At 57.8% G+C, this 15,794-nt stretch overlaps 6 protein-coding genes across 6 annotated transcripts; 3 read left to right on the forward strand and 3 right to left on the reverse strand.

Annotated features, from left to right (window-relative positions):
- Positions 1 to 356: 356 nt before the first annotated feature.
- Positions 357 to 1,145, reverse strand: HRG_01735 (putative serine esterase; the record flags this gene model as incomplete). Its single annotated transcript, XM_044860206.1, has 6 exons — positions 357 to 363; positions 414 to 499; positions 555 to 608; positions 670 to 805; positions 889 to 930; positions 1,000 to 1,145. 6 exons carry the CDS (start codon positions 1,143 to 1,145, stop codon positions 357 to 359), a joined length of 471 nt encoding a protein of 156 aa, XP_044723839.1.
- A 694-nt stretch (positions 1,146 to 1,839) lies between these two features.
- HRG_01736 (subtilisin-like serine protease) lies at positions 1,840 to 2,952 on the reverse strand (the record flags this gene model as incomplete). Its single annotated transcript, XM_044860207.1, has 2 exons — positions 1,840 to 2,838; positions 2,914 to 2,952. 2 exons carry the CDS (start codon positions 2,950 to 2,952, stop codon positions 1,840 to 1,842), a joined length of 1,038 nt encoding a protein of 345 aa, XP_044723840.1.
- A 1,378-nt stretch (positions 2,953 to 4,330) lies between these two features.
- Positions 4,331 to 7,634, forward strand: HRG_01737 (clathrin and VPS domain-containing protein; the record flags this gene model as incomplete). Its single annotated transcript, XM_044860208.1, has 8 exons — positions 4,331 to 4,342; positions 4,399 to 4,650; positions 4,734 to 4,853; positions 4,904 to 5,545; positions 5,594 to 5,827; positions 5,881 to 6,216; positions 6,270 to 6,417; positions 6,493 to 7,634. 8 exons carry the CDS (start codon positions 4,331 to 4,333, stop codon positions 7,632 to 7,634), a joined length of 2,886 nt encoding a protein of 961 aa, XP_044723841.1.
- A 358-nt stretch (positions 7,635 to 7,992) lies between these two features.
- Positions 7,993 to 9,231, forward strand: HRG_01738 (cytidylyltransferase; the record flags this gene model as incomplete). The annotated part of the gene is made up of 2 exons (XM_044860209.1): positions 7,993 to 8,769; positions 9,133 to 9,231. 2 exons carry the CDS (start codon positions 7,993 to 7,995, stop codon positions 9,229 to 9,231), a joined length of 876 nt encoding a protein of 291 aa, XP_044723842.1.
- Positions 9,232 to 10,516: 1,285 nt separating this feature from the next.
- On the reverse strand, positions 10,517 to 11,793 carry HRG_01739 (DNA repair protein RAD14; the record flags this gene model as incomplete). Its single annotated transcript, XM_044860210.1, has 3 exons — positions 10,517 to 10,932; positions 10,986 to 11,640; positions 11,710 to 11,793. The coding sequence occupies 3 exons, from the start codon at positions 11,791 to 11,793 to the stop codon at positions 10,517 to 10,519; spliced, it is 1,155 nt and encodes a 384-aa protein (XP_044723843.1).
- Positions 11,794 to 12,553: 760 nt separating this feature from the next.
- Positions 12,554 to 14,152, forward strand: HRG_01740 (alpha-kinase family domain-containing protein; the record flags this gene model as incomplete). Its single annotated transcript, XM_044860211.1, has 1 exon — positions 12,554 to 14,152. One exon carries the CDS (start codon positions 12,554 to 12,556, stop codon positions 14,150 to 14,152), a length of 1,599 nt encoding a protein of 532 aa, XP_044723844.1.
- Between the last annotated feature and the right edge of the window lie 1,642 nt (positions 14,153 to 15,794).

Below are 15,794 nucleotides of genomic sequence, written 5' to 3' on the forward strand. Positions count from 1 at the left end.
ATAGAGGTGGTGAGAGATAAGACGAGTCTGCCCGCAACGGTCATTCGGCTCGCGGCATTTATTTAGACCAGAATGGTCTATGTCGATCAGGATGGATATCCCAGCACATCCGCGTGCGGAATCTCTGCCGACAATCCAGGACATCCAGTGTCAGCCGTTGAGTTATGGATGAAACTTGGGCATGTACTACTCCGAGAGAAAGACAGCTAAGGTGGGTTGGCTTCGTTTCGTGGAACGAGGCGATTCTAGTCTTTTCCCCTCGACGCTCATGTCTGTGGTTCATGCAAGCGATGAAGTGGTCTTCTAAGTCAGAGAGCTGGTTTCGGTGGCTTGCCAGGGCAATGAGCAGGCCGGCGTCAGACCCTAGGAAGTCGGTCAGGTAGGCCGCGTGGGAGCCGGCACGCGAGACTGACGATCCAATATGGGGGGTGCCGAGGAAAATAATGCCGCATATGCTGTCGGCGACCTCTCTTGTCGCGTCCCCGGGCTTACAAAGGGCCTTGGGAAGGGTTAGACTTGGCAATATGTATAGCGTTGCCCGATTTCATGGCAACCTCCTTGACTATGATGCCCCCGAAGCTGTGGCCGATGAAGACGATGGGAACACGCTGCAATTGATGTCTGGTCAGTTGTGTCAACTTTGGGGGAGGGGGATCATGAACCCCGTACGGGGCGACCTGACCGATGCTCTGCCAGCTTGTCGAGCAGTCGATGGCCGATTGTCTGGGCTGTTTTGACAGGCGCGTCGATGAGCCAGTCGGAGTTGTGCGCAAAGCTTACTATCCTAGCCTCCGGGAAGTCGTCCCTTACGAGGGGCCGGAGTAGGTGAGTCTTTTCTCGGGGCAGTGCCTGGGTTTCGCCTGTGAGGACAATGTGCTGCACATCCACGTGTGTTCTGGATGAGCTCCGAGGCCATGGAAAGCGAGGATTCTGCGCGACAGTGTTGTCAGACGAGCCACGACGCAAGCTGGAGCGGGCAATGTCTTCTCACTCTCAAACTTGGCATCTAGAGGGTCGGAGATAATCTGGATCCCTTCAGGGCGCGGGCTCTGACGACGCTGGCGGAGCTTGGCGACGATAGGACCCAAAGTCACCGCGGCGAGCACGAGAGCTACGGCGGCGACGACACCTGTCCAGCCAGTCATGGTTGGGGACAGTCGGGGTCGACAGCCTTGTCGGCAGGATGGAGAGGGGAGCCAGTTCAGAGAAGGTCGACGATGTTGAGCGGGTAGAGGGGATGTTAAAGGACAGACGCTCGAGGGACAGACGTTCGAAGGTCAAACCGACCCCAAATCGCAGCGGCCGGGGAGGGGGGCAGCTGAATGCCGCCTCGCTCGCTCCCAATAAACACGTTTCCCACACCCCACGGCTGCTCAATGCCAGTAGTCTGCATTTTGGTATTACCACCCTCCTCAGGGTGTATGCGCCAACTCCAATCATGCCTTCCCGTTGGCTTACGCATAGCGGCTGACATGGCAATGGGCGGCTGCGCCTGGCGAAATGCCTTGTTCTAGACGCCAAAGATAAGCTCAATATGAGGTACTGAGGTCGTCGTGGCAAGGCAGTCAAGGACGGGGCAGGTGAGACATCCTTGTGCTATCAGGCCGATTCTCCAGTCAGCCCAACACGCTGATGAGCACGGTCAAAAGGCTGACGCTTGAACGCTTCTAGCCATGACCGGGAGATCAGCATATGCAGGCAAAAGTCGAACACGGTCCGAACTGAGAATCCTAGATGAAACAGATGAAATAACAGGTGGCGACGTGGAAACATGAATGGTTTTATGAAACGAAAAAAGAGACTTCCGTGATCCGACCGGGCTTGACGAACCTGACCGTCTTAGAGCTCTGCTCGAATCATGCCGAGCCGCCAGTTCCGATACCCGACAGCCTTTATCCAATTATTCACAAACATGGAACAGAAGGCCAGGATGATGAGCGCCGCTACGATGAGTGGCCCCAATATAGAAAAGACGGTAAAGCCCGAAGAGGCAGATCGGAAGGCTTCGCTGCGGCCAAGCTCGGTGGATAGCCCGACCTGCATGGCAGTGAGGACCAAGGCGACGTAGACGACGGCCGTGGCTAACCAGGCAAACGTGTCGTGGAAGAAGGCGCCGTACTGGTCCCAGTGCGACATGTATCCGCGCAGTGGACTATGCAAGAGCGAATATATCTTGTTCAGCCGGCTGAGTCGCAGCTCCCCGTGGTAGAAGCGTCGGTCGATGTGCGCGTAGATGTGCTCTGTATCGAGCTGCTCAACGAGAACTCTCCAGTCTGGCCACTCGGTGCCCGGCGGCAGTAGCTGCTTGCCCATAGCGATGCGAAAGTCACTCTCGTGCGATATGAGCGCGGCGTAGGAGAAGAGGAAGCCGAGTGCCCGCTTCCGAAGCCCTCGCTTGCGCTCCTTGTTGTAGCCGAGTTGGTTTCCGGCACAAGCGACTTGCTGCTGGTGGCAGGACAAGTATGTTGTCCAGAAGCGAGGCTCGAGCAGGAAGCGCGGGATGGGCTTCAGGAACATCCTGCCGGTGGTCCAGACGAGATGCATGTCTATGCGCTCCGTGACCAAGATCTCGCGGCCGAGTATGAGCTGATGATGGAGCGGGCGCGGCGGCGCGGGACGGCCGGCAGCCCAAAGCCAGTCGTGAATTTCGTTGAGCCGCCGGAGGTCGAGTTCCTGCTCAACACTGGCATCTACATGGCGGCCCGCGGCGGCCACATCATGCGACTCGGTGCGGTATGACGCGGGCAAGAGCGAGGCGAGATAGTCGGCGTTGGCTTCAGACGCGGCGCTGCCATGCCGCTCATCGGGCTTGAGCAGCTGGATAGAGAAAGGCGGCGGCTATCGAGCACGACCATTAGAAGCCGACATGCGTACGAAATGGGAAGAGCACCCGGCTTAGATACATGCCTCGACAGCTTCGCTCCATGGCCCGGGCCTGAAGTCGTTGGGCATTGCGATGTGGCCGAGAGTCTCAGGCGGCGTGTTCGTATGCCACAAACCCCCTTGACTTTATATTGCAACGTCGATGCTCGTATACTCAGGTTATATGCCGTGAGCCTGTGTCCTGGAGAAAGTAAACTCCCCCGCACCTAAAGTGTTACCGCGTCAGCTGCAGGGCTATGGTGCAGCAGGCCGACAGGGGCTTATTGGTTGCGAATCGTGGCGAATCTGTCGGCTCACCTTTGCCCTCTCTCTACATTAGTACTCTTTTTGCGCGTTCCGGGAAACATTGTCTTTGCCCATAATTCTCGTCGCACTCTCTAAAAGTAACTGTTGGCGCCAGTCGTATTTTAGCAATATACATATCAAGGACCCAGAGGGATCTTGACTATAGCTACGGATTGGGCCTGCTAGGTGTCAATGAATGGTCCCCTTGACCCAAGCATAAAAAGGATCCTTCGGCCACCCCTTCCTAGCTAGAACATGCATCTTGGTTTGTCCTAGAATAGCCCCCTTTTCCCACCTTCCAAGGCGCCGTCAAAGTCACCCTATAAGTTGTACTGACAGAGGAAGAAGAGGAACGGCAGGGAAGACGACGCCGCCTCACTAAGTTAGCAGTCATGTTCTATCAGCGGGAGCACAAAGTGGCAGTCCCCCGTCCAGGCCCATGGCCATTCGTCTTAAAGAGGCCAACATAGGCCCGGCAACCGGTCCACCTCTCCTTGACGCATTTCTCATAGACCAACTACCCTTGCCACTTTCACCGATGTCACGGAGCAGGTGGAGGAAAGGGCGCAGGTGCGGTTCGTATGAGAAGGTCAACAAACTACCGAGTAGTTACGGAGGGGAAAAGAAAGGAAAGAGCGGGCGCCGCGCCCACCGGTGCAGCAGCCAGCCGCTTACTATAAATACATGCTTGTCTAGCCACGTGACAAGCAACGCGGCTAGACCCCAAATTCCAACGGTCTGGGTATCAACTACCCACTGCAGTTATTAGGTCGTTACATTAAGTGAGAGAGGATGTGTATATTGCCTTGTCCTTCCTGAAAGAGCGGGTCCGCGGGTGTGGTTTCCCGACTACGTATCTGTAATTAATCTACTGTACATGTGCAATGTACATACAGTACAGTACCGTACAGCACAAGCTAGCCCCGTGACAGTACAAGATGACGCGAAGTGACCAATAAGAACAGGAGGATCCAATGCCCCTCCTTCCGCTGCTGCAGAGATGCCTGGCTCACCCAGACGCACGCCAGCGGGGCTCAGCCCGCTCACCCGCGGTCGCGCGATTGGCCGGAGCTGAGCTGGGGAGAGCCAGTTGCGCATTTTCCTCCGGGTCCCGCCATCGTCATCGCCAGCAGCAAAGCAGCAACCGCGTCGATGTGCCAAAATGGCCGTCTCGGTACCGAAAGCCCAGATTTCTTGCTTGCTGGCTGATGGCTGACCCTCGTCGCACAGTGGAAGTCGTTTGACTTCTTCAACGTTTCGCCCGTCGCCCTCGCCGACGACGACGCCCGTCAGCTCTTCGAGAGCAACGAGATATCGAGTGTCTGCGAGGGCTCCGACAGCCTCTTTGTCGGCTCCAACCATGGCTCCGTCAGCATCATCGGCAAGAGCTGGAATGTCCTCAGGAGCTTTCAGGCCCACGATGTCGGCCGCATCACACATATGCGGCAGGTCGAGGGCACCAGCGTCTTGGTGACCGTGGCCGTGAGTCTGCGAGCTACTATACTAGCCACCGAGGCCGGCCAACGGCCGGGCCTGGTTTCCGACGGTGCTGACGGCCGCTACAGGAAGACCTGAGCAGCGAACCGGTGCTCAAGGCTTGGGCCCTGGACAAACTGGTCAAGAAGACCAACATGCCCACCTGCTTGAGTACCCTGACCATCAACAACGGCAGGCGTCAGTACCCGGTAGGCATCCCCGCTGGATTCGCCGGCGCCCTCACTCACAAGGCCGACAGATATCGGCCTTTGCGGCGCTCGACGACCTTTCGCAGATTGCCGTCGGCTTCGGCAACGGCGCCGTTACCGTCATTCGCGGCGACTTGATTCACGATCTCGGCACCAAGCAGCGCATCGTCTTCGAGTCGGAAGAACCAGTCACGGGCGTGCAGCTCGCCACCGACGAGAAGCTGACCACCCTGTTCGTCTCCACCACGTCACGCATCATCAAGCTGGGCCTGTCGAGAAAGGGCCAAGGCCTGCCGCCCAAGACGGTTGAGGATGCAGGATGCGCCGTCGGCTGCATGACCCTAGACCGCAACACTGGTCAGGTCGTCGTGGCTCGCGAGGATGCCATATACACCTACTCGCTCGACGGGAGGGGCCCGCCCCGAGCCTATGAGTCGCCCAAGAGCCTCATCTCGCTGTACAAAAACTACGCCGCCCTGGCATGTCCGTCTTCGGGCGCGAGCGGAAGGGATCCTGAAGCCATGAGGCGGCGCTTCGGCGGCGGGGCGACCGATGCCCTCTTCAACGCTTCGTCGTTTGTCCTCCTGGACGCTGACCTTCGGGTGATTGCTCACACAGAGACACTGATTTCTCCCGTTCGTTTCATCTTTGGCGTCTGGGGAGATCTGTTTACAATCAATCAAGACGGGAAAGTAAGACGCGCCAATCCGCATTCATCGTGGTCTCTTCTGACGTTTTAGGTCTATCAATATCACGAGAAGTCACTGCAGCAACGACTGGAGATGTTGTACCAAAGAAACATGTTTCCGCTCGCCCTCGAACTCGCCCGCAACTCGGGTCTGGACAGTAAACAGCAGAGCTTCATCTATCGCAAGTTTGGCGACCACCTCTACCAAAAGGCAGACTATGACGGGGCCATGGCGCAGTACATTCGCGCAATGGACACAACTGAGCCGTCGCAGGTTATCCGCAAGGTAGGCCATGGCAGGAAACGGCACTGGCCGGACGGCTGCTGATGTGTCGACAGTTCCTCGACACCCAGCGAATACACAATCTCATTCAGTACTTGGAGCAGTTGCACGAGCAGAGAAGAGCGACGTCCGACCACACCACGCTCCTGCTCAACTGCTATGCCAAGCTCAAGGACATTGAGAAGCTGGAAAAGTTCATCAAATCCCCCGGCGACCTCAAATTCGACCTGGACACGGCCATTGCCATGTGTCGCCAGGGCGGGTACTACGAGCAGGCGGCGTACTTGGCCAAGAGGCACGGCGAAACGGAGCTTGTCGTCGACATCTTGATAGAGGACTCAAAGAGCTATGCCGAGGCGCTGGACTTTATCTGGCGTCAAGATCCGGAAGTTGTATGCTCTGCCTTGTCTCCGCATGCCCGGGACGTGTCTCTGACTGCCTCTAGGCTTACCCCTGTCTCCAAAAGTACGCTCGTGTGCTCATCGAAAACTGTCCCAAGGCGGCGACCTGTCTCTTTGTGGATTATTATACGGGCAAGTACAGACCAAAGCGTGCCTTGGCCGCCGTGCGGGACGGCGAGACGCCGCCATCTGGTGGTTTCGCTGCGAATGCAGTGCAAAACCTGTCTAGCCTTCTTCCGTTCCCCTACATGAATGCTTCGTCTGTAGCGACGCCCTCGGCCATCGGGATCGCAGGGGAGCCCACTGGCGAAGCAGAGGCGGGGGTGGCGGCAGCAGCAGCAGCAGCAGCCGGGGACCGCGACGACGACCCGGCACCAAAGTATACGCCTCCACCGCCTCGGAACGCGTTCTCGTCCTTCATCGACCACCCCGACGAGTTTATAGTCTTCCTCGAGGCCTGTTTGGAGGAAAAGGAGCTACAGGCCTCGGACAAGACCGACTTGTACACTACGTTGTTTGAGATGTACCTGCAAAAGTCAAGTGACAAGAATGCGCAGCGCGACAAGGAGGCGTGGGAAGACAAGGCCAAGAAGCTCATCGAGGGAGAGCATGTGCCCATGGAGAGCTCAAACGTCCTGCTCTTGTCACACCTCTCCGACTTTAAACAAGGCACCGTCTTGGTCAAGGAGCAGGCCGGCCTGCTGTTTGACATTTTCAGATCTTACACGTCGGCCAAGGACACGAGGGGTGCGATGAAGGCACTGCACAAGTACGGCCCGGGGGAGCCGCAGCTGTACCCTGCGGCACTGGCCTACCTCGCGTCGGACCCGCGGGTGCTCGAGGAGGCGGGGCCAGAGGAACTGGCGGGCATCCTGTCCAAAATTGACAAGGACAGGCTCATGGCTCCCCTGCAGGTGATCCAAACCCTGGTCGGACATTCGTCAGGCCGCGGGGTGGCGACGATGGGCATGGTCAAGCCGTACCTGCACGAGACCATTACACGCGAGCGCCGAGAGATAGCGACGAACCGGCATCGCATCGACACGCTGCGTACCGACACGGAGAAGAGGCGCTCGGAGCTGGCGGACCTGGGGACCAAGCCGGCCGTGTTCCAGGCGACGCGGTGCTCCGACTGCGGCCAAGGGCTGGACCTCCCGGCGGTGCACTTTCTCTGCAAGCACAGCTTCCACCAGCGGTGCCTGCGAGGCGGAGGGGACGAGGAGCGGATGGAGTGCCCCAAGTGTGCGGGGGAGAATGAGGTGATTCGGAAGATGAGGGAGGGGCAGAGAGAGACTGCGGGGAGGCACGAGCTATTCAAGGGCGACTTGGAGAGGAGCGAAGACCGGTTTTCTACGATTGCGCAGTGGTTCTCGCGGGGCGTCATGGATGTCGGGCGGGACCCGGAGTAGCCTTGCAGTGTCAAGGCGGAGACGCGAATAGATGCGAGAGGAATCACAGGGCGGTGCAGTCAATTGGGTTGTCCTTGGGGGCGTTCGAAGGAATCTAGAGAGATGTGAGATGCGTTTGCTAATGAGGTCTGTTGACTCCATCACGAACCTGGTGATGGTGGATTACCCTGTACTCGATACACCTTGAGTTTGAGACGAGCGCTTCCTCCCGCCGGGCTGCAATGAACCTTTTTAAACTACTTCGTATAGACACCTTATTACTAAACACAGACTTGCAACCTACAAAGTGTTGCTACCGCCCTGCACCCTAACCCAACGCATGGCAGAAGCTTGGCCGGCAACGCAGCCTCGACACACGATGGGCCCCAACTCGAAGCAGCTCGTCGACTTCCTGTCGCGCTCGCTCAGCGCATTCCAGGCGTCGCGGGACCCGCTGCGCGTCCTCTGCACGCTGCCGCACCACGGATCGCCGGGCCCGCGACGGCCTCTGCAGCGGGTGCGGCGGTTGGTGGTGCTGGACTCGAGCTTCAACCCGCCGACGCGGGCGCACGCGCGGATGGCGAGGGCGGCGGTGCGCGAGGGCGGGCCGGGGGCGCGGCTGATGCTGCTGCTGGCGGTGAACAACGCGGACAAGGCGCCCAGGCCGGCGAGTTTTCCCGTGAGGCTGGGCATGATGGAGGCGTTGGCGAGGGGATTGCTGCTGGGGGGTGTCGGGGTCGAGATTGACGTGGCGGTGACGACGATGGCTTTTTTCCACGACAAGGCTCGCGCGGTGGCGGAGTCGGGCTTCTACCACGACCAGTGCCAGGCCATGACGGATGGTGGGGAGAAGCGGGAGGCCGAGCCCGAGCAGGTGTTTCTCGTTGGCTTCGACACTCTGGTGCGCATCTTCAACCCCAAGTACTACAACGACCAAGGGCCGGCATCGTCGACGACGACGGCGATGCAGTCGGCGCTGGGGCCCCTGTTCGAGCGTGCGCGGCTGCGGGTGACGACGAGGCCGGACGACGCGTGGGGGTCGCGCGAGGAGCAGCTCGCGTACGTGCGAGGCCTGGAGCGGCTGGGCGAGGTCGGGGGACGAGGGGAATGGGCGGCGAGGGTGGACGTTGCGGAGGAGGAGGGGGGAACGGCGGGGGTGAGCAGCTCGCGAGCGAGAGAGGTGGTGAGGACAGAGGGGGCGGGAGGGCTGGATGGGCTGGTGGATGGGGAGGTGAGGCGGTGGATTGAGAGCGAGGGGCTTTATCGGGAGTGACGATGTGGTCTTGTGGTGGTTTGGCCTTGGCCTCTATGCCCTCATCAGAGTTCCGCCTGCCCTCTCTGCTCAGGGGACTGGAGGTTGGTTTGCCTGCTGGACGTGGAGAAGCAAGAGTCTATCAAGGCCATGGACGGTCTACGTGGGCATCGCTATCCGTCGTCGTCTTACGTTCGACTCTGGTGAAGAGCCTGTGGGACGGCATCAACAAGAGGCCACAATGTCTTCGCAGTGGTGAATCGCCAGTCTCTCGTCTTCTCGTCCCTCCTCGTCCTGTTCCCCTTCTGGGAGCTGCCCGGCGCGCCCCACCGCCTGTTCCTTGCCGTCGTTGGCTCCAGCAATTGACGGAATTTTCACCGTCGTCCAGGTTCGGCCTGGCTCGGTGCCTGAATCCCTGCCGGCGCTGAGCGAGCATTCACGCTAGATCGGCAGGCGGGCGGACGTTGTGTTGGTGTTGTGGTCTGATGTTGCCGCTCTACGGAGCCAAGCCTGCAGAGAGTGTGCTCTTGGGCTCTGCTCTTGTCGCGGACATGGGACAAACACAGAGAGTCGCATTGATGAAGCACGTCAGGAAGATCTGGGCAGGTCTCACGAAAGCAGCAGAGCGCACACTCGACAAGCATCAGAGCGAGACCGGCGAAAAAGGCAGGGATCAGCTCTGTGGCCTGATTCTGCGACTCCATCCCCGAAATAATTACTCCATCCAACTGCAGCGCCCGTCTCCATCCTCTCGCCGCAGCACCCAACAGTGGGGACTGCGCAATCTGCCGGCAGAAAAAAAAAACTCTGTAGGCGGTCAGGCAGCGATGGCCCGACCCCACCAGAGCAGTATAAATTACCCTCGACGCCGCCCGTCTTTCCGTTTCCTTTTCTCTTTTCTTCTTCACGTCGACAATACTTCAGTATGTGCACCCCCAACTGGGACTCCCTTCACCACCACCGGCCCTTGTGCTAACGACCCTTTCAGGAGAATCATTTCTATAGTATTCGACCTTCTCTTGGTTCCCTACAAGAGCCACAGCACCCGCCCTGGTTGATGAGTGCATATCCCCGACGCCCTAGAGTGAATACTCTTGGTCCTCTCGCTCTGTCCGCAAGGATGGCGGCGCCGCCCTCGTGGTGGCTGCTGTATAGAGAGATGCTCCGTTCCCGTCCTTTGGGCGTGGAACTTTTGATGATCTCGACCCCGTTCGCGGTCAGCCTTCGGGCGCGTGGGCGGGGTGGGTGTCGGTGGAAGTCTGACAGGCGTTTTTATCTTTTCATTACATTCTGGACTTGTCCTGGGTGTGAAGAAGAGCCATGGGTGTCGAGTAGTACAGGGGAGGCGGCGCTGGTTTTTAGGCCCAAGCGCGTCCTGAAGAATTTGTTATTTGATGGTCGATGAAACCAGTTGCCCAACGTCGGGCTATTCTGGTTTGCCTATCCCCCTCTCGGTCTTGCTGCGGGAAGTAAAGGCTAATGATGGGCCCTGATCATTCTCATGTCAACCTCTCCCAATCCGGCCACTCCATCTCCGCTGCGACGAACGGTTCGTGCTTGAGCCTTCTCTAATGGGATAAATCACGGCCAGCAAGAGAAGCGGCCGAGAATCAAAGTCAAATGTGATGCAGAGCGCGCGGCCTGTTCCCGTCTACATCTCCAACTCCTCCACCTCCATGCCGCACTCGACACACGTCTTGATCGTCATGCCCTCCTCGTTCTCCACCGTCCGCCCCCACTCGTGAACGTGCCTCGCGCCGCCGACCGCGTCCCCAAACTTGCTCGCCCCCGTCCTGCCCAGCGTGCCGGCCTGGCGGCGAAACGCGTCGGTCCGCGTCTTGCGCTTCAGGTCCATGAGCTTGTCCTTGAACTTGGCTTCCTTGCGCGCCTTCTTCTGCGCCTCGCGCCGCTCGAACTCGGCGTCGAGCGCCTCGGCCGATCCCCACTTTGTCTTGATGGCGTACTCTTCCACCTGGAAGCGCAAGAACAGCATCATGTCGTGCCAGTGGGATTTGTGGGGGTTGGGTCGGGAGAGGTGCGGGAGGAGCTCGGGGTCACGCAACTCGGCTGTGGTCCGTCGTTAGCTGGCATGGAATAGACAAGGGACGTTGAGTACTCACGATCCGTCAGCAAGTAGTCCTCTTTGCACTCCGTCTTGGTCAGGAGCGAGTACTTTTCAGGGATCTTGTCCTTGCACCGGTGGCAGACGCAGATGTGAAAGACCTCCTCCCAGACAAAGTCAATCTCGAGGCTCCTGCACTCCCTGCACCGCTTGCGCTTCTCCTCGTCCTCGAGCACGCTGAGGCCCGGCTCAAAGGGCCCCGCCTTCTGGCGCTTGAGCTTGCGCATCAGCTGCAGGCGCTCCCACTCCTGGACGCTCATGTGCTTGGGCCGCAGCTCGTCGGCTGGCTGGCCGGGCTTCTTGGCCCCGAGGGCGTAGTTGTGGGGGTCGTCGTCCGTCGACAGGAAGCCGCCCTTTGTGTCCGTCATGGAGCTCATGTTGTAGTCGACAAACTTTGCAAACTTGGGCGCCGGCCGCAGCGCGCCGTCGTCGCCCTGCTTGCGGCCATCGCGGTTTGAGCCCGCGGCGGCGGCGGTAGCAGCGCCGGATATCGAGCTGTGGGGACGCTTGCCGTTGATGGGCTTTGCGACGTGAATGTCTGCCGTCTGAACAAAGCCCGAAGTCGTCCTGGGCGGCGACGGCAGGGTGCCCGATGCGCGCTGCTCGACTTCACGCTGATCTCGAATAGCCTTGGCGCGCAGGCGGCTCTCTTCCTGACAGCAGGCCGGCTTTTGTCAATCCACAGAGGCCGCGGCGAATCTCGCACAGAACAGGGCACGTACTATCCGCCTCGTCACCTCTGGAGTGGGCGGCGAGGCGACGGGCGGCGCTGCCTTCGACGGCGGCGGCGTTGTCGTGCGCTCCATGTCGGAGAGCCTCTCTTGATACTCTCCGCCCGTTGTTCGCCGCCAACAGCTTGGGCGTGAATGGGCGACAAAGGGAGTCGGGCGGACGAGAAATGCACAGGCGGTGTCCGAGTGTGATGCGACAAGCGTAATGGAAAAGGCGGCTGCTCAGAGTCGAGCTGGAGAAGACGGGGTTTGGCGAGGACCGATGCCGTCACAAGATACCAACTCCGCGGCCCTGGGACGCAGACAGTGCGCCGTCGGTTCCTGACTTGTTACTAAGCAAACCGACCACACCAGCGACAACCCCGGTAATTTCCTAAATAGGAAGTATCACAGACTCGTGGCCGGCATCAAAGAGCTGTTTGGAAAGAGCCTCCTGTTCGCCACGGCCAGCTATATTTAATGTACATGCCCCTCTGGTATTCTGTCGTCTCTCATTCGTTCACCCTTGATTTTGGTAAAAATCTCGAGAGTCGATCTTCCCTCGCGCAAAGCCTTCGAGAGTTCATCTTCCCTTGGACGAAGTCCCCGAGAGTCAATATTTCTTTCGGCAAAAAGCTCAAGAGTCCATCTGCCCTTGGCAAAGGCCTCGAAAGTCCGTCTTCCCCTCATCAACAACCTCAAGAGTCCCTCTTGTCTCGCCTCGGACCTCCTCTCTCTGGTAAGAAAAGGACGAGATTTAGAAACCCACGTTGAACGTATAAGCGCCTCCATCTAACACCACTCGCTTAAAAAAGCCATTCACAGGCCCTGTTATTGCAACGCAATACGACCGACCATGAGCTCCCACCGGTGTGTAAAGTGCAGAACGGTGTGGCAAGAGCAATACATCATGCCAGAGTCGCTTTCCGCCTCTCAGCCAGAATGCTTGAACTGCGCCCATTTCGCGGGCGCATCGCATCCCTCCTCCTTTTACAGCAGGTCGGGTTCCCAGAGGGGCTCCGTCTCCGTGACGCGAGACGGGCAACCCGCCAGGGTGGTAGACCACTTTTCAAACATGGGATTCACTCAAACTTCCAACAGGGGCTCGGCAGCCAGCAACAGCAGAGCCTCCGTCCTGAATTCGAACAGTGGTGCCATGGCATCCAGCTCCAGCAGGACTCCCGGCTTGCAGGGCTTCAGGGGTACCGCCGTCTCCCAGTCCAGCAGGATGACCGCTATACCCGAGGACAGTGTGCTCGTCCCCAGCTTCAGCAAGCTTTCCATCGCCGAGTCCAAGAGGGGCTCCGAGTCCAAGAGGGGCTCCGAGTCTAAGAGGGGCTCCGAATCCCACTCCAAGGAGTCCAAGCGAAGCTCTACCAAACGGTCAAGCTCCGACTCCAAGCGAAGCTCTGACAAAACCAAACTTACGCTCGATATCGAGAGTGGCCGTGTTAGGGAGCACCTGGGGGCAGGCTACAGCTCCAAGCGAAGCTCTAGCAAAGAGCCAGGTTCCAACTCCAAGCGAAGCTCGAGCAAAGATCCAGGCTCCAGCTCCAAGCGAAGCTCTAGCAGAGCGCCAGCCACGCGCACCGACGATTCGGCCGCGACCATGAGGCAGTCCAGGATGGCCCCAACGGGTGCCCCACTGACGCAGCTGTCGCAGGCTCCAGTCCCCACTGTACCTCAGCAGACCATCATACGCCCACAAGGCTCTGGCAGGTACAACGTCTCAAGCTCGGGTAAGTTCGAACAGCAAGACCTCGACTACCCCTTTGAGCAAGGAACATTCCGTTGGGTCGCCAAGGGGTGCTATGACGAAGGACCTCGCTTGGGGAAAACCTGCATTGCAAAATGGTTCAAGTCTGGCCATGTCTTCTCCGATACTTTCTTCGAGATGGACATTCACGCTGTTGACAAGGCCATGTACTTCATCCAAAAATTCAATGAGCAGCGAGTTGTCGACAAGTGTATCAAGATCAACGTACCCTTTGTCGGTACATTCACGGGCGGAGAGTCGGAACCCGAATGGGCAGGCCGGAAATGCCTGATGGAGCCTTTCATTGACGGCTACCAAAAGTTTAACAGTAACTCCGGATGGACTGACGAATCTGATATATGGGGAGCAGTCATGCAGGCCCTTAGCCACTTCAGCTATCACGAGTCGGGCGGCAAGTACCTCTTGTGCGACCTCCAAGGTGGCATTTACCAGGAATCGATTGTGCTCTCTGACCCCGTCATTATGTCTAAGACCCGAGAATTTGGCATCACGGATCTTGGTGAAGATGGGATCAACACGTTCTTCAGCCAGCACAAGTGTAACAAGTTTTGCCGCAAAAGCTGGAAACGACCGGAGGCTGCCCAGAAAACCATGAGTACCGTCCAGAGCACTACCATGCTGCCACTCAAAATGCCTAAGAGGTGGTCTCGGCCCGCAGAGACAATGCCTGCTCGCTAGTTGGAAGATTCTGGGGAACTCTCTCTGGAACTGGACTTCACGGAGTCCATGGAATGTCTCGTAGGCATTCAATCCGCATAATGGAGGATGTTGGCTTGGTTGGGGAAGGACCGTGAACATTTATAGACTTGGATTTCGACAGTGCGGGAGGAAAGAGGAAGAGCCAGATAATTATCCTAAGAAAGATCGGCCACCCGCACAGAACTGGCATAGATCAATGGCATTTACACTCATGGAACTCGGCGTCGCTGATAAGGCATAGATATGTTAGAGGCACTCCCACGTTGTAGTCAGCCCGGATCACATGCCGAGCCCCTGCGACCGGTGGACTTCCTTTGGCAGAACAGCGCTCGTGATGAAGAGCGGGGGGCCTGCAATCATGACTTTCAGAGTCTTTCTAGGAAGATCTAGGAAGAATATCTGGAAAGTTGCTCGCGTGGCTGTAGCTTGCGAGGCATCTGCCAGGCTCAAGCGCGGATCCGGATGCAGCCAGATGGACTCCATTGATATCACAATTCCCTACTAAGAAGTGCGCGCTGTTGCAGGAGCACATTTCCTTGCAAACAGTGGGGATTCTTCTTACACCTATCAAGGAACGAGAAGCTACATGCCGAGCAAATGAGTAGATGTAGTTGTCGCGAAGCGTGGCCTGATTTCGCAGGTCTCGGAGATATCCCTAGGCAAGAGAGATCTAGGAAGCTGAAAGACTGGTGTGGAAGAAGGAAGAAGGAGTTAAAAGGAGGTGTAGAGAAGAGGGTAGGGGAGAGAGGGGAAGTAGAAGTGGCGATAGCTTCCTATAGAGGTAGCGAGAGATAAGACAGAAATGCTGGCAACGGCTAGAATAGAGGGGAAAACCCGGCAAAAAGCTCGGTAGTTAAGAGGACATTAGTAGCTTCTTTAAGCAAGATCTTCTTTATTAATTAGGATGCTAAAGGGATATAAAGAAGGGCCTTAGATAAAGGAAAGAAGTATAATTAAGGTAATCTCTAACACGCTGCTTCCGCCTCCGGAAATGGCCCCTCCCCGATCGGGTATCGCGCCCCCGCCGCCCTGACCCCGCCCGTGCCCCGTGATCCTGGTTGTGTCGACATGGCAGGAATATAAATATCTCAACACCTGCCCTCGCTCGTCGACATGTACTCTTGACTTCTCTCTCCTTCCACAACACGCTCGGCCCTTGCTGCCGCACCCTGTCCTCCGCCTCCGCCCGCCTTCCTTATGCACGCCGTCTTCATCTCGCCTACACCGCCAGTCTACCGCCGACCTCTATGCAGACCTCTTCGCTTCGCCCTCTACCGCCAGACGCGTCTACGCCCCTTTCTTCTAGAAATGCCGCCGCCGCTATTGCTACTGCTAAGCATACGTGTCTTTATCGTTATATAATGCGCCTTCTTTGACTTAAATAAAGCTATTATGTCTAGGTGTTGTTATCCGTCTAGCTATAAGTTCTGTCCCTAACCTAACCTCGGACTGTCTTATCTCTTGCCGTCACGGCTGCCCCTCCGGACGCTAGCCCCTATTTAGTAGGTAAAGGAAGCCTATAAGCCCCTTAGTCGGTCACGAAAATGCGCGGTTGCTAATAGCGCTAACGCGTGATATAAGGGGCAGATCCATTGACTAACACGGCCAGACCGGCGCTATC

Source organism: Hirsutella rhossiliensis (assembly GCF_020360975.1).
Source record: "Hirsutella rhossiliensis strain HR02 chromosome Unknown scaffold00002, whole genome shotgun sequence".
Classification (NCBI taxonomy): Eukaryota; Fungi; Ascomycota; class Sordariomycetes; order Hypocreales; family Ophiocordycipitaceae; genus Hirsutella; species Hirsutella rhossiliensis.